The sequence below is a fragment of the Balaenoptera ricei genome, chromosome 3 (assembly GCF_028023285.1).
Source record: "Balaenoptera ricei isolate mBalRic1 chromosome 3, mBalRic1.hap2, whole genome shotgun sequence".
Lineage (NCBI taxonomy): Eukaryota > Metazoa > Chordata > Mammalia > Artiodactyla > Balaenopteridae > Balaenoptera > Balaenoptera ricei.
Window position 1 is genome coordinate 10,544,379 of NC_082641.1, and position 23,673 is coordinate 10,568,051.

The window sequence follows — 23,673 nt, forward strand, 5'->3', positions numbered from 1 at the left end:
TCCGGGACCTTTTGCTTCAGATGTGAAGGTTCCCCATCCAATAAACCATTTGATATCTCTGTCACTATCTCCAGGCTCTTTCTTCATTCTTAAGTCTGGGCAACTACAAGGCTTGCAGGCCTGTGGAGAACAATCTTCTTTACACATTTCCCCCACGTCCCACCCCTGCCTTCTCTGGCAAACACCAATCTGTTCTCTGTATCGATGACTTCAGTATTTTTTTTTCTTTTTCTCTCTAACTTATTTCATTTAGCATAATGTCCTCAAGGCCCATTTATGTTGCAAATGGCAAGATTTCCTTTGAGAGCATAAAGAATTGCAGAGACTGACATGAGGCTCTATACCTGTTGCCTACTACCAGTTTATAGATAACCAGTTGGGTGAGCTGAGCAGGGTAGAGCACAGCACAGATGATCAATATCAACAGCTACCATAATATAAAGAGGAGCTGACCAGGATGCGGCACAGAAGTGTGGAGTCAAGGCTACTCCACCTGAGGAAGAATGAGCAGAAGAAAAAAGGTGGTGTCTGGCAGGTATAGCAGGTGGGGTTTGGAAGCAGCACAAATACTTGCTGGTGAGTTGGCTAGAGGAGAAATGCCAGGTGCTGTGGACTGAATTGTACCCCCCCTCCCCAATTAATGTGTTGAAGTTCTAAGCCCCAGTGGATGATATTTAGAGATGGGGCCTTTGGAAGGTAATTAGGATTGGATGAGGGCATGAGGGTGGGGCCCTCATAATGGGATTAGTGGCTTTATAAAAAGAGGAATGGAGACACAACTCTGAGGAGACAGTAAGAAGACAGTTGTTTTCAAGCCAGGAAGAGGGTTCTCACCAGGAAACAAATCAGTCCACACCTTGATCTTGGACTTCCCCCAGTCTCCAAAACTGTGAGAAATAAATGTCTGTTGTTTTAAGCCACCCTCTCCCCCTGCAATGGAACCTTTTTAGGACTAGCTCTAGATGTACTTCTTAGAATTTTATATCCTGAGTTATTTGAGTTATGGGAGCATGCTCCTACACCAATGTTCTTATATTCTTGGCTTATATTCTAGGCTTCCCAGTTCCTTACCATTAAGACTCATCCCCACACATTTTCCCTGTTTCTTGTTTACAAGAATCTACATTTGCTAGGTTCTGAAGTCATTCTGGTGAGTAATCTCCTTCCTTCTGAAGCAGAGATGCCATTTGTTTAATCGATTCAACTGATTCATCCTTCACTAATTAATTATCTAGGTGAAATTGGAGCAGATTCTTTTAATAAATTTATTTTATTTATTAATTTTTGGCTGCATTGGGTCTGCGTTGATGCATGCAGCCTTTCTCTAGTTGCAGTGAGCGGGGGCTACTCTTCATAGTTGTGCACAGGCTTCTCATTTCAGTGGCTTCTCTTGTTGTGGAGCACAGGCTCTAGGCATGCAGGCTTCAGTACTTGTGGCATGCGGGCTCAGTAGTTGTGGCTCATGGGCTCTAGAGGGCAGGCTCAGTAGTTGTGATGCACAGGCTTAGTTGCACTGTGACACATGGGATCTTCCTGAACCAGGGCTTAAACCTGTGTCCCCTGCATTGGCAGGCAGATTCTTAACCCCTGTGTCACCTGGGAAGCCCAGGAGCAAATTTTAAGGATATAAAATATCACCTTGTGAGACACATACTACAACTGAAGTCTTCATGTGCCTTCCATTCTGCTACCCCTAGCAAAAGAGAAAGGAGTATTTTTTCTATCACAGATAATGACTGCAAGAAACTGGGTGCCAATGACTACAAAATTAAGGCCAAGAGTGGTAAGGACCAAGGGAAATCTGGAGTTTGGCAGTTGAAACTACATCCACTCTGATACTAGCACTCTGGTTTCAGGCTCCCCTAACTTCCCTATCAGACCCCCACTAGCATAAAACATAGGCCGCTGCATATTTACCCTTCTTTTTTTTTTTGTAACTCTGATACACAATCAGATCCTGGGATTTTTATCAGCACGGTTTTCTCCTGGCTCAAAGAAATGAGCACCTTGCCACAGATGCCTTCTAGCTTTCACCCCAAACCATGAGTTCCTAGTTGCCTAACCTACACCTGTTATTTGCACAGTGGCCCTTTGCAAAACCCAACAACTCTACAGTCCTTATACTTACTTTTATGCATCCCAAGCACTGTGGATATTGCATTGACCAGTGAAGGCTTCCAATTAGATGCCATCACAATCCACAATACCTGATAGTCTTAGAAATTGTGATGCTATACACCACCCTACTTCAAACCAGCAAAGGGACCCTGGTTGCCATTTGGCTAGCATAGCAGCCAAAGCTAGGATCCCATCCTGAGGATCTGCTTCCTAGGACAATGTCTGTTACCAGTTGTCTTGGTTTAAACTCTCCAAATCATACCCCAAAACAAGGTTTCAAGTCGAAGTAGTTTATTTAGTAGTTAATTCTAGGAACCACTGGTATAAAATAAGGAAGTATGACACAAATCAGAGGGCATACAGTAATCTGTGCATTATCAATGAATTTCATTTATCAATCACTGGAGCTTAATGCCACTAAAGAACTCTAAAATCCAGTATAGAAACACTTGCCTAAAAGTAATCCCACATGCAATAGAATGATTTATTCATTAACTCTTGTCAGTCATTGTTTGATAGCTATTGGAGCAGGGTTTCAGGATGGTGGTCATTAGCTTGACAGCATTACAAGCATACTGTGTACGAACGCTGATCAAGCACCGGTGGACGGAGAAAGTTATCAGGCAAAGACATCCAGATGCTGAATCTTGGAAACTGGACAGGATCATTAGAATGGTAAAGACCAAAGGATTTGAATGTGGTGCTGACAGCTCCTGCTACAGAAATTCAGTATAGAAAAATTGTATAAGTTTTCACTTCAATCATCTTGTGTCTGTAAGAATATGGAGTTCACTCAAGAAGTCCAGATTTTTATTGGTTTTTGGCATTGATTATAATCTAAATATTATATTTGCTACATCATTTTTGGTGTTTGAAAATCAGGCACAATATACCAAAATATCTATTGCCATGCTCCATTCAAACCACATATATAATTTCATTATCGTCAGGGCTGCAATCTGCCAACATATTTCTGTAGTTGAGCAATCCAGTAGAATGTTTCTCCTTAAACTTTAGCAATCTCATGATTACCCCAAGATTTCAAGACATGCAGAGAGATGGTGTTAGATTAGCTGAACCTCTTATGTAGCTCAACAGACAATTTGGTCATTTTTAAAATTTAAATACCTAAGTAATTAGTACTGAATCTATTTAAATGTATAGTAAGATAATAAAGGTAGATTGTAGTAATAATAGAATCAGTCACTGTTTGAAATCACAAAATATTATTTTTAATCAGGAAGACACTCTTTTTTCCTATTGAGTCATGTGATTTATAACAGGTAGCAATCAAACTATCGATTACTCCTTTTAGTCATTACAAGTAATTAAAGCCTAGTAATTCTAACAGGAATCCAATTCATTATTTTCTTATTTCAACATAGAGCCATCTTTATTTTGACAAAACCAAAGAACTTTATATGCCTTATTTATTTACAGATTTACTAATGTACTGTAAGGCCAAATATAAGGTAACTATAGGTTTGTTTCAGTTCCTTTCCCTAAAATATAATTTCACATTCTAATGGTATATGTATTATAGTTTAGATTATTATTATTTTTTGGCATTGACTATAATCTAAATATTATGATATTTGCTACACTGTTTTTGATATTTGAATATCAAGCACAGAATACCAAAATATTTATTGCTATACTCCCTTCAAAATGCACATAAAATTTCAATATTGTCAAGCAGCAATCTGTCATTATGTTTCTGTAGTTGAGCCATTCTATAGAATTTTCCCCCCGAAACTTTAGCAACCTACATTTTCTTGGAAACATGAGCAATAGTAAAAGGTCCACATTTTTACAAGTGGTGATTAATAAGTGTGTGTGAGTGGTAGAGGTGACCCAAGAATAGCTGTGTGTTGATGTTTGTTGGATGGGAGCTCTTTATATTCTTATTTTTACAATTATATATATATATATATATATATATATATCAGAAATTTTTCATAATAATAAGTAAAGCTCTATTTTGCTTTTTTTTAAGTTAATAGCTTACTCCCATTTTAAATGTGCTGTTCATGTGATGATTTCCTTGTCTTATGGTTAAATATAATTTTAGAGGTTTCTGTGTTCAAAATATTTTAGGTTATTTTGATGTAACCTTGGATATAAGGACCTCATGGAAAACTTTGGGGTATATATTATATCTATTTGGCCATAGATAAGCTGAGAATGAGATACTTGTTTTAGAGGTAACGTCAGTCTGAAACTTAATGTAGGGAACACTATTATACATTCATTTTTCACCTTCCCTGCCTGTGGTTAGTACTTTAACATTGATTGCATGGTCTCCAACTGAAAATAAGAGTGAGATTAAAAATGAGAACCTACAGTAGTGTTTTCTTAGTGTTTCTTCATATAAAATTTATTTTTAACCATACCAAATTAATTTCATTCACATAATTTTGAAATATGTTTATGTTTTCTAGTTTTTTAAATTTTTCTATTTTTATGGTATAGTACATTGGATTTTTTTCTCTTGTATTCTTTCTAGTTTAATCTTTGTGCATAAAATATTTTCTTTAATTTTCATTTCATTTTATGAGTCAGTAAGATTTTTTCAAGTCTTTCTTTTGGCCAATTTTTTAAAATTTCTAATATTTTGTAATTATTTTGTATTTTGTATTTTATAGTTTCTTTCATTCTATTAATATATTTAACTGTTCTTGAAATATTATTTTAAATTTTTTATGTATTTTGTGGCTATGACTTTCTAGTCATATCCTAGTGTGCCTCCTCTGTACAAATATTATTCTGTACCTATGAGCTTCCAGGGATACTTAGCTCATAAATCCAATGCACTGCTTATTTGCTGGTTTAATAGGAAACTAGTGGGGAAACAACATAAACCCCGTAATAGTTGTCATTTACCCCAGTCTTTGAAACTGGAGAAGCTAGGTCCTTGTGATTTTCTCTAGTTGATTATTTCAGTTGACTCATTAAAAAAAAAAAAAAAAAAATACTAATCCCTTTTTAAAAAAATCCTTTTCTTAGCCTAAGTACTTAATTTCCATGGAAACACACTCATAACCTCTGTAATATTTAACCATGAATAGAACATGAAGTACAAAAACAATATGCACACTTAACGAATATTCATCTGAAAACATGGCATCTTAGGTCAGAAGTCAAGTTCTATCAATAGTAGAAGCAGATTCTTTTTTTTTCCCCTCGAAACAATCTACTCTGAAAGAAGAACAAAGAGAAAGAAACCCACATAAAATGCTAAATAATTAAATAACTTTACAAAACTAACCTGACGGTCTACTCAGATGTATAAGCTGAACTGATTTCATGCATTTTTAATTATTAATATAAGGTTCCTTTGTTTTCATTTTTTCAAAAAATATTTTCTGTAGGAATCCTTTATGAATGCTAGATAACTCATGTTTTATCTTGTGGATAACTGAAAGCATTTCATTTTATCATATGTAAATCTGAACTCCTTCCAGCTTTTACCAACAATGCAAAAGTTCAAGGCATTTTCAACTTTGAACTGAAGCAATTATATCAACATAGCATTTATGTCAATTGAAACACTATAAATATGATATCAGTTCAATGGGAGCCATAGATTACAGTTAGCTAAATGTTAAAGAGTGTATGCTTTTCCTTTTTTATGTGCTGGTATACATATTAAGATGTCACAGCCTTGCATTTGTTTGAATAAACTAGAGATATAAAGGTTATAATTTTAATTACCAATTTGTTGAAATAACTATGTGCTGTTACCAACACATGGAAATGACAGAAGTTAAATAGATAAAAAGATGTCTATGGTTCTGAGACTGTTGTACTGCTTAAGAAACCACAGACCTTGGTAAAAAAAATATTGTTTTGATCCTTAGGCATACAATCTCTCTAGAAAGGAAACAGGCTGGGAAAACCATATACAGTCTATGGAGGACTTAACTCATTAATGCTCTTCCTGTGGGACCAAAGAGGATAATAAATAGGCAGAATCTCCTAGACCAGATATGGATTCAGATGACCGTGGAGAATGAGGGACAAGAATGTTCCTTCCAGAGAATAGAATGACTGCCTACTCATGAATGTTCATACCTTCAGGACTGTGGACCATCTCCAGATGTGATAAAAGTGATTCAGAACTACTGTCGCCCTATGTCTTCACTGTTTCCTACTTCAAAATTGTGTGTGCATGTGTGTGTATGTGTGCATGTGTACTCTAGAGATAAGATAACTTGATTTACTAGTTCATAGCTTCCAAATTAAGAAAAGGAAGTTTGAGACAGGATGTAGAAAATTCTGTGCATCAACCAGAAATCCTAGACATTAAGCTGGATGCAGTAATGCATTTGAGGCTGCTATAATGAAATACCATAGACTGGGTGGCTTAACCAACATTTATTTCTCACAGTTCTGTAGGCTGGCAAGTCCAAGTCCAAGGTACTGGCAGATTTGGTGTCTAGTGTGGACTTGCTTCCTGGTTCCCAGACAGCCTTCTACCCCTATGTCTTCACATGGAGAAAAAGGGAAGGTAACTCTCTTCAGGGCTCTTTTATAAAAGGGCATTAATCCCATTCATGAGGGTCTCAGTACCTCCCGAAGTTCTCACCTCTTAATGCCATCACATTGGGTATTAGGTTTTAACCTATCAATTTTAGGGGGATTCAAACATTGTCTATAGTAGATGGAATGGTACTTTTGGGCTGCTTTCCTTGGCAGGGATATAGTCAGTTCTATGTGTTAGAAAAAGAAATGCAAAAGGATATTTAAAGAACAGGAGGAAGACTCTTTCAGAGATTGATAATGTTTACTGATGAAACGATGTGTTTCCTGCATTTCTCAGTAGGCTTGAAGAGGTAGGCTATGCTGTATAACTACTAACTGGCCAATCGTCTGTAGCTAGAATGAGCACATTTCATCTAGACAAAAATATTTATGAGCCAGTGATTTGATTTCTATGCTCCATTTTATGAGTCAGCAGTTGTGAAAAACACTGTGAAATAGTACAACTGTCAGGTTTGGCCTCTTCATAGCAATCATTGGTTATGTACCTTGAGTAAGATAGCAATCTTTGTCATTATAAGTGCCCGAGAGTGGGTGGCATTATTTGTTTGTTTGTTTGGTTGGTTTTGTTTATCTCACCATAGTTTATTCTGACTAATAAATTAAGTTGTCATAAGTTACCAAACATTTTATAGTTCATTAGCTTTGTATATGGATTTTTATTTAGGTTCTTATTATTTTTTAAATATGCATAAAAGCAATTTCTAATCAGCCACTTTCCTTCACGGTTTTTTCTTTTCATACAATTGGTTAGATTACAAGTATAGATAAGTAATAGATACCAGTAAAAAATCCGTTTTAATTTTCATAGTATTTAAATCCTGAAAAAGAGGAGACATGTAAGGACAATTTAGCAAGTGACAAAAATGAATTTTGAAATCATATATTTTAAAATGTACAGTAATAAATTTACTAAATCATGACCTTTATTAAATAAAAAGTAAAATACTCATGTCCTTACTCCATTATTAGATAACACATGCGCTAAAATCTTCAAATACATTGGTGATGAAATTTAACTCTGTAAATTGAAAATGTAGTTATGTTATACAATCAGGTGTACCATTGCTATATTACTTTTTTTTTTGATTAGATGTGTCTTCAATTTTATGTTCAATGTTTTCTAATACCACTCTTAAATCCATCACTGTCATTAACTCATAAAACTTCACCTTTGCCATAAGACAGTTTGCACTTACTGCAGTTCCTGGAATTAAACAGCATCATTAATGGTCCAGAAAAGTCACCTTTTAAAAAAGTTCTTCATTGACTACTTGTGTTTTTCATCTGGCTTATTTTAGTGCCCAGTACTTACTTGAGCAAATTATTAGAAGACCATAGGAGACAGTGTTTGACGCCTTACCGCCAACGGCATACGAGGAGGTACATGTTTTCCTCGTTACACCAATTATTTGGAAATAATTTCAAAACTAAGAACTTTCTCTTTGGAAATTGCCCAGTGGTTGGGTCTCTCCAGCCAATGACATGGTTTTGTCTCTCTGCTCCTCACGTTCCCAAGACAACTTTGCCTACGCCTGACAGAGCATGAATAGAATACATATTTTCTCTACTGTTAGGAGGAACAACCTTACACTCTTAAATAACTAGCATTTTAGGAACATAGACAATAGCATATTCGCAATGCACCTCACTTCACACCTCCAAATTTGAGTTATCCTAATGCTGTAAGAGTGGTGGTTTGAGTGTATGGGTGTGTGTGCAAAATCCTGTGAAACAGACTTATTTGGCCTCATCAATTTAGTGAATATCAGTTCACTAGAAAACAATTGAACAAAATTTTGATATACCAAATCTTTACATATGTTAACTGTGTATATAAGTAGAAAAAGGCATATTATTTTCAATCTCTTAAACGTTTTATATATCTCTATATTTGTCTATCATATCCATCTATCTATCTGTCTACCTATCTCTTAGTCATCTATCTATCATCATCATCTATCTAACAAGTACTGAAGTTAAATAAAACTGAAACAGAAATTCCCAATATAAGAGCAGGGTAGATGGCTCTCCAGATATATCCAGTGAGACAGGTAGGGGAATTAGAGTTCTTGCAGTTCATTCAAGGTTGAATAGGCTCTTGGTTATGATTTTACATAATATGAATACATAAACAGGCCAAAATTTACTCTATACACCAAATTTCAATTTATTAATTGCCAAGAATAAATGTTTTTTCTAAGACTTACTAAGGTGTCTGTAATTCAGAGCACCATTTTCTTGATTTTAAATAAGACCATTCCTTTAGTTAATGCTTGGAGAATTGAATGCTTTTCATTTAAGTGTTCACCTCTAGACCCCCAAATTCTATTACAGAGTCTGCTACCAATATACCATATGATAGCATCTGCTAATTAGTAATGAGCAGACCCTGGGAAGGCTAAATACACAAGTTCTTCCTCCCAATCATATCTCTCAATTGTCACAATCCTCATACACTCAAATACTCTCTCTAATTTCCACACAGTAATGAATAAATATGACAAAAGGCTTTACTCTGTGACATTTCCTACAACAAGTACTGATCCTTTCAATCATTTATATTTAGTCATGCCTGCATATCATAATTCTCAGGTTCCCTTAGTTTGATTTCTAATGTTTCTTTTTCCTTCTCTTTGTTTGAATTTGCCTGTGTATCTTTATTTGCCTCTTTATTTTCAACCTATTTTAAATTAATTGCAAATATGTTGTTATTCTAAGAGACATAAATATTTTGCTGGTTATCACATATTAGTTTTTCATGATAATCTGTCATAGGGGAGTGTTTAGAACAACAACATATAAGTGTTAACATCTATGCTGTGATTTTACAAGCTTATTTTGTTCCATTGTTTTCTCCTATTTCTCTGGTTAGATAACATTGCTTTTCATTTCAAAGCTTCCCATGTAAATTTGAAAATTGTTTTTCATTCATATTTGTAGATTACTTTCCTTTTCATGATTTTGTAATGCAATGTATGAGTTTGAATTATTTGCTAAATCTTACTACTTTACTTCAAAAAAGAAAATATTTTTCCTTATTTTATCATTATTTTCTCCATCAGTTATATTTTATATTTTTATGCTATGTCTCTTTTATATCTTAGTCTTTTCACCTTCTGTCTAATGAGTTCCATTTCTTCAAGTTTTTTATTTATGCTTAGATTCATGGAAATCTGGAAAAACCTGGAAAATGAAGGGAAAGCAATATCTCAGATATTTAATTGATGAGTGGGAAACACACCCTAGGGTAACCCCATGAATAACACCTTCATTAACTCCCTCCCCTTTAGAGCAAGTGCAAACTGATATTTGCTTTTAGCCAATAGTATATGGCATAGCGTATGGGAAAGAAATTCCCATGATTATTTACATTATGTAAGATTACATCTTAGAAGTCTGGGGGACAGATTCTCTTCTGGAACTTTAAAAAGTGAGCTGCCAGATGGCCTGTGAGAGGCCCATGTAGCATGGAACTGCAGGTAGCCTCTAGGAGCTGAAAAAAAAATCCCAGCTGACAGCCATCAAGAAAGCAGGAACCTCAGTCCTACAACCACAAGAAACTGAATTCGGCCAACAGCCACTCAATTTTGGAAGAGAATACTGTGCTCCAGAAAGGAACACATACCACCAGATGACTTGACTGAAGTTCTGTAAGACTTTGAGCTGAAGACCCAGTTAAGCTGTGCTCAGACTCCTGACCCACAGAAACTGTGAGATAATAATACATGTTATTTTTTGAAGTCCTTTGTTAAGAAAAAATAGATAAGTAATACATGTGGACAATTTCTTCTTATTGTTGCTTTTATAAATTATTACTTTCCTTCAATCTTAGTGCTCTAACATTTAATTAATTAATTTTTATTCTTTTTCACCAGCTTTACTGAAGGATGATTGACAAATTAAAATTGTATATGTTTAGGTTGTATAACATGATGTTTTTATTTTTAAGGTGTACAATGCAGTTTAATATATGTATAAAATGTGAAATGATTTCAACAATCAAGTTAATTAACACATCCATCACTTCATATAGCTACCATTATTGTGTATGTGGTAAGAACACTTATTATATACTCTCTTAGAAAATTTCAAGTATACAATACAATATTATTAATGATAGTCACCATGCTGCACATTTGATCCCCAGAAATTATTAATCTTATAACTGAATGTTTGTACTGTTTGACTAACATCTCTCCATTTTACCCAAGATCCCAGACCCTGGCAACCACCATTCTACTCTCTACTTCTATGAGTTTGACTTTCTTTTAGATTCTACATATAAGCGAGATCATACAGTATTTGTCTTTCTGTGTCTGGTTTATTTCACTTAGCACCATGTCTTTCTAGTTCATTCATGTTGTCACAAACAGCAGGATTTCCTTCTCTCTTTTTGTGTAAATAATATCCTTCTGTGTGTATACACACACACACACACACACACACACACATAATATTTTCTTTTTCCACGCATTTGATGGGAATGTAAATTGGTAAACACACCATGGAAGACAGTAAGGACCTTCCTCAAAACACAAAAATACTACCGTATGATTCAGTAATCCCACTTCTGGGTGTCTATCCAAAGGAAATGAAATCAGGATCTCAAAGCTATATTTGTACGCCCTGTTCTTTGCAGTACTATTCACAAAAGCCAAGATGTGCTGTGACTTTTTAATTAAAGCTTTCATAAATTTACTCTGGCAGTTCTGTTTCCTGGGTCTGAATTTCGACCATTCTACCTCTGTGTTCTGGTTTCCCTTAACTGAGTTTTCAATTTCCTGTTCTTGTTCAAATCTTTTTACTAAGGTCTGGTTATAAGAAAATGTTAAAGAACAAAATTTCCACAAATTATTAGAGAAATGTAGTCTTTATTAACATGGCAATGAGATATAAACTGTGGCAGGCCATGTGACCTGGTCAAAAGACCTTTCCTCTCTGGTGTGATGGTTCTCTTCTAGCTCCAAAAGAAGAAAGACTCAGCTTGATGATCACACTCTTAGTCTTTCTGGGTCGGAAATCCCTAGCACATATGATATTTTAAAACTTTTATTGGAAGGAGTTTGGTATCCATCAGACTCAAATCATCAATTTCTCCCCCATATCCACCCCTTTCTGACACTGTTATCTAGGATTTCCTCAGCCCATGAAGTGAAAATTGTGGACAAATCCCCTTAACTAGGATGCAGAGAAAGACCACGGCTTCACTGACATCCAGATGTCTGGGTCTCAGGAGCCACTTGGCTCTAGGGATCTGGCATCACAGAGTTGGCAGAAAGGAGTTTAGAAGCAGAATCTGTGCTTTATTTTCCCAGAATTCCCTCTGTTCCTATGTCACTTCTGCCCCATCACCTCACTCAAGACCCTAGGCACCTTTCTACATTAACTTGGGATACGTCGTATACAAATTTTTGAAAGATTCATGTTTTAAGAATGAACTTTATTATTTTAATGCTAAAAATTTCAACTTATCCCTAAATGTATGTAAAAGAATCAAAACAGGTCCAATAAATATAGACAATACTGTTCTTAATCAAATTAATATTTTCTTTTGAAAAATCTTCAAATAATCACTTTAATTTCTTAGATGCAGAACTTCTAGGTAGAAGACAAATATTACATGAAAAGAACTCAGTATTTTATAATCTGAAGATCTTTCTATTATCTTTATATGAACTGAGAAAGAGGGAAAATTCAAACAGTTAATTTTTTCAAGTTCATTTACTATCATTTGCTTTCAAACTTTAGTAGACAAGGATTAACTCTCTAATTAATGAATGACAATACAATCTAAATCCTTCTGTGTTTTCCTTTAATATAGAATACTTTAATGTACCAATCTCTTTTGAAGTAGACTCAAGAGATGTGTGGTCTTTAAAATTGTGATTCTCGTCTCACACTTAACAAACATACACACAGAATAAAGTGAGAACAATATTTCTGAAAAAGTACTTTTAATCGTTTCATATTGGACACATCCTCCATCTACATATCTACTGATATTTGAAAGATAACTTCAAGCTCTAAAACCAATTTATGTTTTCATCATATTTGAAAGTTCTCAGATACAAATGATATTTAGAATTTTCGTTTAATATATTTATAAATTGTTGTCTTTAATCATTAATTTGAACTTTCTCTTGCCCTATCCCCTAGAATTTTGCCACCTATACACACTTTCCTCTATTATTCTAAAAGAAATTAAGAGAAGTTAAAAGATAAAAAACCTGTTATATATATATATATATCTTTTTAAATAAAATGAATAAAAATTACTATACTTAATATAATATACTTTATTTAAAATAGTAATATGAAAGTGATCATTTGAGAAGGTAAACAATTTTATATATTTTGTGTAATTTCATTTTGTTGTGTTTTTTTTCCTTTAACAGTTTGTAATATATATATATAATAAAATTGATATTGCTTGATCGTAGAGAGTTAAGCAGGCTGGTTATTATTAGAACACAGAGTAAAAAGAGTATGATTTATTCATTTTGGACTAAACCATACTTAACTAAATTTTGCAGCAGCTAATTTTAAATTTATACTTGTAGAAGATAGTCTGAATGACAGATCAAACGGTGATGTACCCAATCTATGTTTCTGCCAATATTACATTAAGGGGGACAGTGTTTGCAAACTAAGGTAATCTGGTGAATGCATCCTTTATGTGATTATAGACATGTTATTTATAAATAGATAATAAATACAGAAACAATTAAGACTTCTAGTCAGATACTATCTTGTGTGTGATTTCAATAACTTTCTATTTACTGAGCCTTGTTTATGACACAGTGAGATATCTTTTATATTCAGAAATATTATATATATAATATTATATATATATATAAATGTTATATTTTTCTTCAAAAGCAGGTTTCATACATCATTTTGAATTTTTCTTAATCGATTTAACAGCATTGTTCAAACTGAATGATTTCTTTTTATAGATTTGAAAATTGGGAAATTTACTCTTCATTTTAGCAATACCGCCTACCTATTCAAAAATGAAATGCCAGATGTAATTTAGGACATGAAATTTTTAAAATGTGAAGGAAAGGCACAAAGTGATATTCCCATGAACGACCCCAGTGGGAACAGACGAAACGAGCAACAATTTTGGCTCTAGTTAAATTCTGGATGTATCATTCCACAAGCAGAATTATTTTGTGAAAATCTACATTCTAAGGGCCCAAAGATAAGCCTGGGTAAAAATATTTTTCAGTGTACAGCTGTTACTACATCAATATGACCTTTCTGAAAATGAGTTTGACTAGTCTACCCTGGGGAAGCCCTGATGCTTTGATTCTTTGTAATGTGCAAAATCTTCAATCACCCAATTCAAAAACGTGTAATGGAGAATGCCATAGTGTATCAGATAAATATTAATTTCTCAGATTACCTGAGACTATCTGCTGCCTGGCTTTTCGTAAAATGGCTACATTTTGTCTTAAAATATAATCTCTTTTTAACCTCCATAGAATAACATGGCATGTTGAGCTACAGTTACTAGACTCTATAAATGCTACTAAAGCAATATTGGGAAATGTTTCCTAATAAGACAGGCTTCTATCAGGACAATTTCAGTGTATAACATGAGGTGTCTGTTCAGAAATCCATACATCAAATTAATACTGTTCGTGATTTTGACCCCTTTACTTTTTTTTAATTTTAGTTTTGACCTGTTAATTTTTATTGGAGTAAAGTTGCTTTACAATGTTCTGTTAGTTTCTACTGTACAGCAAAGTGAATCAGCCACACATATAAATATATGTCCTCTTTTTTGGATTTCCTTCCCATTTAGGTCACCACAGAGCATTGAGTAGAGTTCCCTGTGCTATACAGCAGGTTCTCATTAGTTATCTATTTTATACATATTAGTGTATATATGTCAACCAAATCTCCCAATTCATCCCACCACCCCCTGATACCCCTTGGTATCCACACGTTTGTTCTTTATGTCTGTGCATATTTCTGCTTTGCAAATATGATCATCTATACCATTTTTTTAGATGTAACCTATATGCATTAATATACGGTATATTTTTCTCTTTCTGACTTACCTCACTCTGCATGACAGTCTCTAGGTCCATCCACATCTCTACAAACGACCATATTTTGTTCCTTTTTATGGCTGAGTAATATTCCATTATGTATATGTACATCTTCTTTATCTGTTCATCTGTCAATGGACATTTAGGTTGTTTCCATGCCCTGGCTATTGTAAATAGTGCTGCAATGAACATTGGGGTGCATGTATCTTTTTGAATTATGGTTTTCTCAGGGTATATGCCCAGTAGTGGGATTGCTGGGTCGTATGGTAGTTTTATTTTTAGATTTTTAAGGAACCTCCATACTGTTTTCCATAGTGACTATATCAATTTACATTCCCACTAAAAGTGCAAAAGGGTTCCCTTTTCTCCTCTCCCTCTCCAGCATTTATCATTTGTAGACTTTTTGATGATGGCCATTCTGACCAGTGTGAGGTGACACCTTATTGTAGTTTTGATTTGCATTTCTCTAATAATTAGTGATGTTGAGCATATTTTCATGTGTTTGTTGGCCATCTGTATGTCTTCTTTGGAGAAATGTCTATTTAGGTCTTCCACCCGTTTTTTGATTGGGTTGTTTGTTTTTTTGATATTGAGCTGCATGAGCTGTTTGTATATTTTGGAGATTAATCCTTTGTCAGTTGCTTCATTTGCAAATATTTTCCCCCATTCTGAGGGCCGTCTTTTCATCTTGTTTATGGTTTCCTTTGCTGTGGAAAAGACTTTCAGTTTAATTAGGTCCCATTTGTTTATTTTTGGTTTTGGTTTTATTACCCTAGGAGGTGGGTCAAAAAGATCTTGCTGCGATTTATGTCAAAGAGTGTTCTGCCTTTGTTTCCTCTAAGAGTTTTATAGTGTCTGGCCTTACGTTTAGGTCTTTAATCCATTTTGAGTTTATTTTTGTGCATGGTGTTAGGGAGTGTTCTAATTTCATTCTTTTACATGTAGCTATCCAGTTTTCCCAGCACCACTTATTGAAGAGACTGTCTTTTCTCCATTGTATATTCTTGCCTCCTTTGTCATAGATTAGGTTGGCCCCTTTATAGACCATTGCTCAGGAAGTGAAACAGAGAACACCACGTCCTTTCCATGGATACCAAGATATACATTCATAGGCCTGTTCATTCCAACTTTACTGAACTGATTGCTATAGGGTAGGCTTCGATGAGGAAGTTTTTCATCTGCAGTATATTATCTATTTTGCAGGACCATTTATTTCTTTTTTGTTTACATTCTTCTTCCATAAATGAGGACACACCTCAAATGAAAGAAACTCAAAAGACAGAAGAGAATGATATTTTCTCACAAATATTACCTGTAAAGAAGTGAATATGTCCCTAAAACAGAAATTTGAGCAGAGTCAAATGTTGCTTTATTTTCTGAATATTAATATAATGAGAAGATTTTGTTCCAGGCTACAAAACAAACTTAGACAGCAGTAAGTGTATTTTTAAGAGATGCTCTTCTCTGTCTCTCTGGGTCCAGGGTACTCGTCCCTCACATTGATGTTGTGCTGGACCATGTGGCTTCCTTTGGCCAATGGAATATCATTGTGGGAAATATGAATCCAAGGCTCTAAAATAACTCACCTGCTTTGGCTTGCTTCTTACACTTGGGTCATTCTTCCAGGGACTTGAATTCACAGGTAGCCTGGACTGTTACAGTAGGTGAGCCTAATTATGGTCCCCAAATAAAACATTTAAATGATTGTCATAATTATCCTAATCCCCAGAACATGTAAACATGTTACCTTATATGACAAAAGAGACTTTGAAGATGTGATTAAGTATCTTGAGATGGGAAGATGATCCTGGATTATGTGGGTGGACCAATCTAATCACAGTGGCTTTTACAAGAAGAAAGCAGGACAGTCAGAGAATGAGAAAAGAGAAATGTGGTGACAGAGCAGACTTTGGAGAGATGCCAGGAAGGGGCATCCAGCCAAGGAATGTGAAATCCGAAAAAGCAAGAAAACAGATTTTCCCTAAGAGATTCCAGAAAGAATGCAGCCCTGTCAACACCTTAAATTTTGGGCTTCTGACCCGTAGAACTGTAAGATCATAAATTTGTACTGTTTTAAGACAATAAGCTGGGGTAATTTGGTAGAGCAGCAAAAGGAAATTAATACACTATTTATGAACACACACGACACAGACCTGAACCCAACCCACAACCTGGGTGCTGGACAGCAGTTTAAGTCTAAAACAGAGCCATCTGAGATGAGCCTTAGAAGTTTGTTTTTGAAGTAGAAATTCTTTTTCTTTCTTTGCCTCTGTATCTCTCAAGACAAGCACATATTTTTATTTTTCTGTTTTAACTAATATAGAATTATAGGCCGATGGGTACATAGATTCTCTTTTGAACTTGTTATCATTACTAAAGAATGTATCCTGTATATAGTTTCATATCTGCTCATATAGATATATTTATTATTTTAATGGCTCTAAATTATTAAATGCTACACTATGTTTAACAAGTAGCCAAATGAGGAATACAATTCAGCCCAACTGTTCTTACTATATAATTAGAGAATATTGACTGTTGGTATACCTGGTAAATGTTACAGTGAGGAGAGAGTGCGTTAGAAATTGTGGGGAATTTGTTAAATATACATGAATATTAATTCATGCTAAATTATCAACCTCACATCTGGCCTGAGTGGCAGGAATTAAAATTGAGATGATGAATCATACTAACTTGAGAATTATATGCAGCTTTTTAATTTTTAAAATTAATCAGGCTGAACTTTCTCCTATACTTATAGAAACAGAGAAATAGGCCTTTCAATGTTAGGGAAAAAAGATTCTTTTTGTATTCCATGTTACCTCATTATATATTAAGTTAAAAATATTTTGAAAAAAAAATTTTGAATTATGTTTTCTTTGAAAATCAATATAGACTATATGTCATATATATTTAATTGATTAAAGAGAATGTAGGTAATCTGATACAAAAGACAATTAAATAATTGCTTATCAGTTGAAGATTGCAATTAATCTTTTAAATTCTCAGAGCTATGGTTTTTTGCAGAAATCAAAGAAAAAGATAGATAAACAAGCATTTAAAATTCAGAGCTACATCCAATCTCTTGTTAATCAGCTAATATTCTTACTTTAAGGTGAATAGAAAAATACCTGGAGGCCTCATTTTATTATGTCATCAAAAAGTACAAAATAAGGCTTTGATTTAACAGTTTAGCAGCAATAAATCTAAATTGAAGATGTATATGTATTTTAATTATCTTCTTGAGGAAGAAAAATACTTATGGGTCTATCTAGCTTTTATCATCTGTCTATAAAATCTTTAGAGAAATTAAAAGCTAGGATTGATGTACAGGGCTTAAGAATGAAAGTAGAGAACGAAGCATCCATAAGAAGTCGTGCAAAGTGTGTAGAAAGGTAGCCTCTCCGTATGGAAGTTTCTCCTCTGCGTGGTCCTGACATACTGATGGGGATGGAAGTTCATCATGGGTGGCCCCTTTTTGTATATTGGTGCTGTAATGTTATGCCTTCACAACACCAGTTTCTTAGGTTGTTCTGTCTGGAGCACCTGTTCAGGCATAGGACTTGTTCACAAACACATCAGCAGATGTCCACAGGGACTACTTTGGTTTAGGGAATAGCCTGGGAATAGCATTCACCCTGCATAGTGTGTAAATACCAAGTGATATTTTGACATGCTTAAAATGGTCTGAGTTATTCCAGAAGGTGTCAGGTGTTGATAGGATGAGACAATTAACTGGCCTTGGATCTGCGTACAGGTACTGGGAGATCATCATGCAAGTGGAGACTATGTCATAGTGTCATGGGCAGATTAGGACTCCATGTAACTCTTTACTGCAGAAGCAACCTTGCTTGCATTGTCCATTGCTAGGTCAGGTCTGCTTCTTCTATCTTCTCAAGCACAGGACCCTGTCTTATTAGTCTGCTGGGGCTGCTATAACAAAGTGCCAGAGACTGGTAGTTTATAAACAACAGAGATTTATTTCTCACAGTTGTGGATGCTGGGAAGTTCAAGATCATGAAGGCAGCATGGTCAGGGGCTGCTAAAGGCCTTTTTCCTTGTTGCAGACTGCCAACCTCTCCCTGTGTCCTTACATGGCTGAAGTAGCTAGCAAGCTCTCCAGGCCTCTTATAAAGGCACTAATCCCATTCTAGATGGCTCTGCACTTATGACCTAAGCGCCTTCCAAAGTCCCCACTTCATAATACCATCATCTTGGGGGTTAGGATTTTAACATATGAGTTTTAGGGGAAGATAAACATTCAGACAATAGCAGACTCTCTCGCATTTTGATAAACTTTTCCAAAATAAGCTCCTGTGTCTAGGGATCACTGTCTATTAAGTTACCTTTCTTCTACTCTCTCAATCCACTCTCTGGTCTATACCACATCTACTCGATCCCTCTATGTCTATGCCTCATTTACCAAAATGATTGTCTTCCTGCTCTTTTCTGATAGAACTTGACGGGTTGTTAGACCCAATTCTCTAATTGTTGGTGATCTTTAAACAAATGACTTTTTTTCATAGAAAGAAGAAAGGACTTAAACAACATGCACACTCTGAAGGTGGGAGGGGCAGTAAAGGCTTGCTACTCTTTATAAAGAAATAAAGAATAAACAAGAACAGTCGGTTGATCATTGATTTTTTTCTTTGACAATTAATTTTAAGCGTTAATGACATAAGGGATGTTTCCTAGCAACTTCCTGAGTTGTTTTTGTTTGATATTCATAAAATGAAACTTGTAGATAGTGACTAGTACTTTACCAATTCAGTTTGCCTAGGAAGCCCATCAACCATGTCAAAATTCCTAAGTCCCTTAGCAAATGGGCATAGTTAGAAAGTTGGAATTTCTGTAGTTTGAATGGAGGATATTTGTGATTTCTTGTCTTGATTATGTGTATTAATCACTGTGCTTTTGTTTTCTTTTGTTTTAGATAGTTCATACCCTTATTAGTACAGAGTTGTTTACATAACAATGTATTGATATTATCCTATACCAGTGACACTTGAAGTGTCACTTATGAATGGATGCAAGTAAAATAACACACAACTTGCTATCAATGTAATTATAGTAAAATATTTTGGTAATATTTAGGAACATTAGAAATTTTCTTTTATATCTTATCTTTACTTAAGTATTTAATTTAAATCATTTAATATTTAATTTAAATATTATGCATTAAAATATTTTAAGGAACTCACTAACTGGGAATTTGTATAATTTCTTAGCAGTACCTCTGCTGAAACTTTTTCATTCTGTTTGCTCTTTACTTTTGCTAAACTCTTTTGCTCTAGAAAGCGGAAATTGTTCCCCACGGAGTTCTTTGTACTCCAAAAATGTCAAAAAAACTTTGACAGCTCTCCTCCAATGAAGATAAGATTAGAATAACATAGCCAACAAAAAGAAAAAAAAAATAAAAACAACCATATAAGCATATAATTGTTCATTGGAAGCTTGTGAGACAATGTTTCCTAGGCAATTATGTCATTGCTTGGGATGCATCAGATATTGCTGTGCAGCATGATCAAACCACAGAAGACAATCCTGCAGTCTGAACTCCTCTGTGAAACGTGTAATATCAATGAAAGAGTGAAACCAGCAGTTACTCAGTGTCGTTTACTGAAATAGTTCGAAAGAGCTAAAAATGGCTGACAAGACTGGAAATCCAGCAAAAAAGAGATCTCTGTGAACTTGTTAGTTGGATTTTGTTTTTGTTTGTATGTTTTAATCTGTTGAGTCCATTGCTGCTGATGGAGTTTTAATGGACGTACCAGCAAAGGACAAACCGAATCAATGAAATAGTCTCCAGCTCATCCAGAGGAGACATAATTATCTGTGATTATTTGTAATAGTAATAATAACCGCAATAATTAATAATAAAATAATCTTAATATTTTAGGCATTTGTATTTGTGTATTGCTGGGTTTCTATCTTCCTGCTGCATTTTGATTATCAGGGTAAATATAAGGACTATTTCAATTATATACAAGTTGAGTCAACCCCTAAACCATTTGAGTGACTTTCTCCTTTTCACTGCAGTCTGCTAATTTATATTTACTGGAAAAAAGAAGCAAGGTGTATAACATATAAAAGAAAATAACATATAAATACATTTTTCTTTCAGAACATCTAAGAATTGGAAAGTATATTTCATAAAATGTAGGTCACACATACCTAAATATTTTATTACACCCTAATTATCTATACATAGGAGGAAATTAGCCAAATGACAATAATAAAACATTGAATGCTCTGTTTTACAAATTCAGAATGATTTATAATGGATTTTACTATTCCACAGTCCAATTATTAGTGCTTTTGTTTAGCAAGTAGATAGCTAATATGATTATAGGAAAGCTCAAATTTATTAGCTTTCTTAGAAAATTGCCTACTTCAGAGGGAAAAGTACATTAACCCTCCTAATTTTTGGATGGCAAAGAAATATTGCCATGGAGGTACTAATGAGTGAATAAAAAATTACTTTTTAAAACTGTTTAACTCTTGATACACTGATTTTATCAAGAGTGATGTATTTTAGTAAAGTAGAAGGATTTTTATGTAATTTATATATTTTCCCACACAACATGAGTACTTTTAAATAACAAATTAAATTTCATGATCTAGTTTACATGCTTACATCTAGCTTACATTTTTTCCTGACATGATAATTTGCTTAACTCAGTCATTCTGCATATCTGCAAAGAACGTGACTCTTTAAGAAACAGAGGTCTCAAGCCTAGCAGAGCCATCACCACCACCCAGAAGAAAGGACGGCAGCTCAGACCCTGCTGGAGATGGTCCTTGCTTTGCTCCCCTGTTTCCTCATCTGAAAAACGGGGCTTCCTTCAGGGAGGCGTGAGAATTCCATGAGCTGAGGTCCGGTGCGCTCAAGGTCTGTGGCAGCCAGATCAGCATCTCTCAAGGACAGCAGCGAGGGCCAGGGCAGGACAAGCTCTGAGATCTGAGATCGAGTGACGATACCTCGTTCTATCCCGGGAGGAAGGGAGTGGCAGAAGGGCCAGTAAGCCAAGGCCACAGAGCAGCAAGCCGGGCCAGACCCGGGGCCACTCTCTTCCCTCCCACCTAAACCAGGGCCAGGAGCGCCTGGGGGCAGGAAGAGCAGATGACCAGCCCGCTCGGCCGCCCCAGGCCAACTTAGCAATCTTTCAGGGCATCTGACCTCCGCTGTTGATTTCTACCCAGAGGATGACGTGAGCATCTTTAGTTCCCAAGGAATGTCAATCAGCCCCCGGAGGCTGGGCTGCCTTGAGATGGAATTGCCGGTTTAAAACAAACAAAGCTGCCTATACAAGGACCAGACGGCCACTGGGCCCCAGCTCTGCCAGGAATCTCAGACCCCTCTGTCCCCAGCCAGCCGAGGCCACGCCCTCCCCGGGCACCGTCTGCGGCCCGCCGCTCCTCACTGTGGTCTGGGTGGACTTGACCATGGCGGGCTCCAGCTTCCTGAGCCCCAAACCCCAGAACGTGCAGCAGAGACAGGAGTTCAAGTGTAACAGGGAAGAGCCAAATCTGACTACGTGTTGGATCTGTTTCTTTTGCTTTAACCTTTGCTTTCCGCTGCTTTGGTTCATTAAAAGGATACTGTCTGTACATAAGGGCCTGCCTCGGGGAACCCTGCCCCTCTGCCTGAATGTTGAACCTAAGGGCCTTTGTTCAGGGAAGCATCCGGACCCTGCCCACCTGTGGACGGCTACAGGAAAGAAGGAATTAACACATCCCCTCCAAGGCTGGCCATTCCAGGGGATATTTACAAAATTTATGGCCTTCCTACTTTACGTCCTCATCTCCTCCCCTTCTCTGTGCTATAAAAGAAACTGGCATGCAAACCCTGATAAGATAGTTATTTTGAGACTGTAGTCTGCCATCTTCTAGGTCTGCAGGCTTTCCTAATAAAGTCGTATTCCTTGCCTCTACACCTGTCTCTGCTTCATTGGCCTGTCGTGAGGCCAGCAGAGAGAGCTTGGACTTGAAAACACAAGAAGGCGTCAGCCAAACTGAAGGCCCGGGCCCTGGAAGGCTGGCTCAGCCCCGAGCTCAGAAGTCAGGTGGAAGGCTCAGAAAATGAGCTGGAAAATGAGCTGGAAATCTCGTTCAACGCCCTCTTGGATGTTGGGATCAAGCTGTCAGGGGCTCAGTTCCACCAGCACGGTCAGACCCTGGGGAAGTTTCTTCAGGAGGTACTTTGGGAAGAGGCCAATGAAGCCTCGGCTGACAAGTGACTGGCCCTGAGACCAGCCATCTTTCCATTCTCCCACCCTCAGAAGCGTTCACGTGGCTTCTAGAACATTTCCGAGACCACTCCTAGCTCTTGGGGTACTAGCCTAGGAGGTGAATAAATGCCCAAACTGGAAAAAAAAAAAAAAAAAAAAAAGAGCTCTCAGCTAAATGGCAAGAATAAAACAATTGATGTTCAAATGACTATGTTTGAATAAAGTTTTATGTTATATAAAACATCAATTACATTCATTTGTTTCTCATAAAATTCTTGGAGGAATGTTTCTCAAAAACCTATACAATCTCTGTCATAACTGTAAGTTTTCTTGCTATTGTACAAATTCTATGAAGGACGTTATCTATTCTGTTATCCGTAGAACTAGAAAGAGCAGACTGGGGTCCATTTTAAAACCTCGGATTTTAAGCATCAGTTAAGTAGTTACCTGATCTGTCTTAACTGGTTATTGGATATGCTCAGTTTCACTGTAAACTGAAATAGCAATGTAATAAGACAAACAGAATGAATGTCTATCCTTCTTGCTATTGTCAAACTGTCCTAAAGAAGTTATTTGTATAAAGATGCTTTTTAAGGGACTTGTACTTAAATGAATGATACTAGTGATTGTGACCTGTAACTCCTAAAAATTTGCACTTTAAATTAGTGTTTTATTTAATAATGTATTGTCCTTCTAATAATGAATAAATGGATATATCT

General features: G+C 35.8%; 1 protein-coding gene across 1 annotated transcript; it reads left to right on the plus strand.

The window, feature by feature from the left end:
• The first annotated feature begins 457 nt into the window (after positions 1 to 457).
• Positions 458 to 22,963, plus strand: GHRL (ghrelin and obestatin prepropeptide). The gene is given in 4 exon segments (XM_059916683.1): positions 458 to 535; positions 2,638 to 2,847; positions 22,095 to 22,225; positions 22,702 to 22,963. Coding segments are annotated over 4 exon segments (681 nt in total).
• Positions 22,964 to 23,673: the final 710 nt, after the last annotated feature.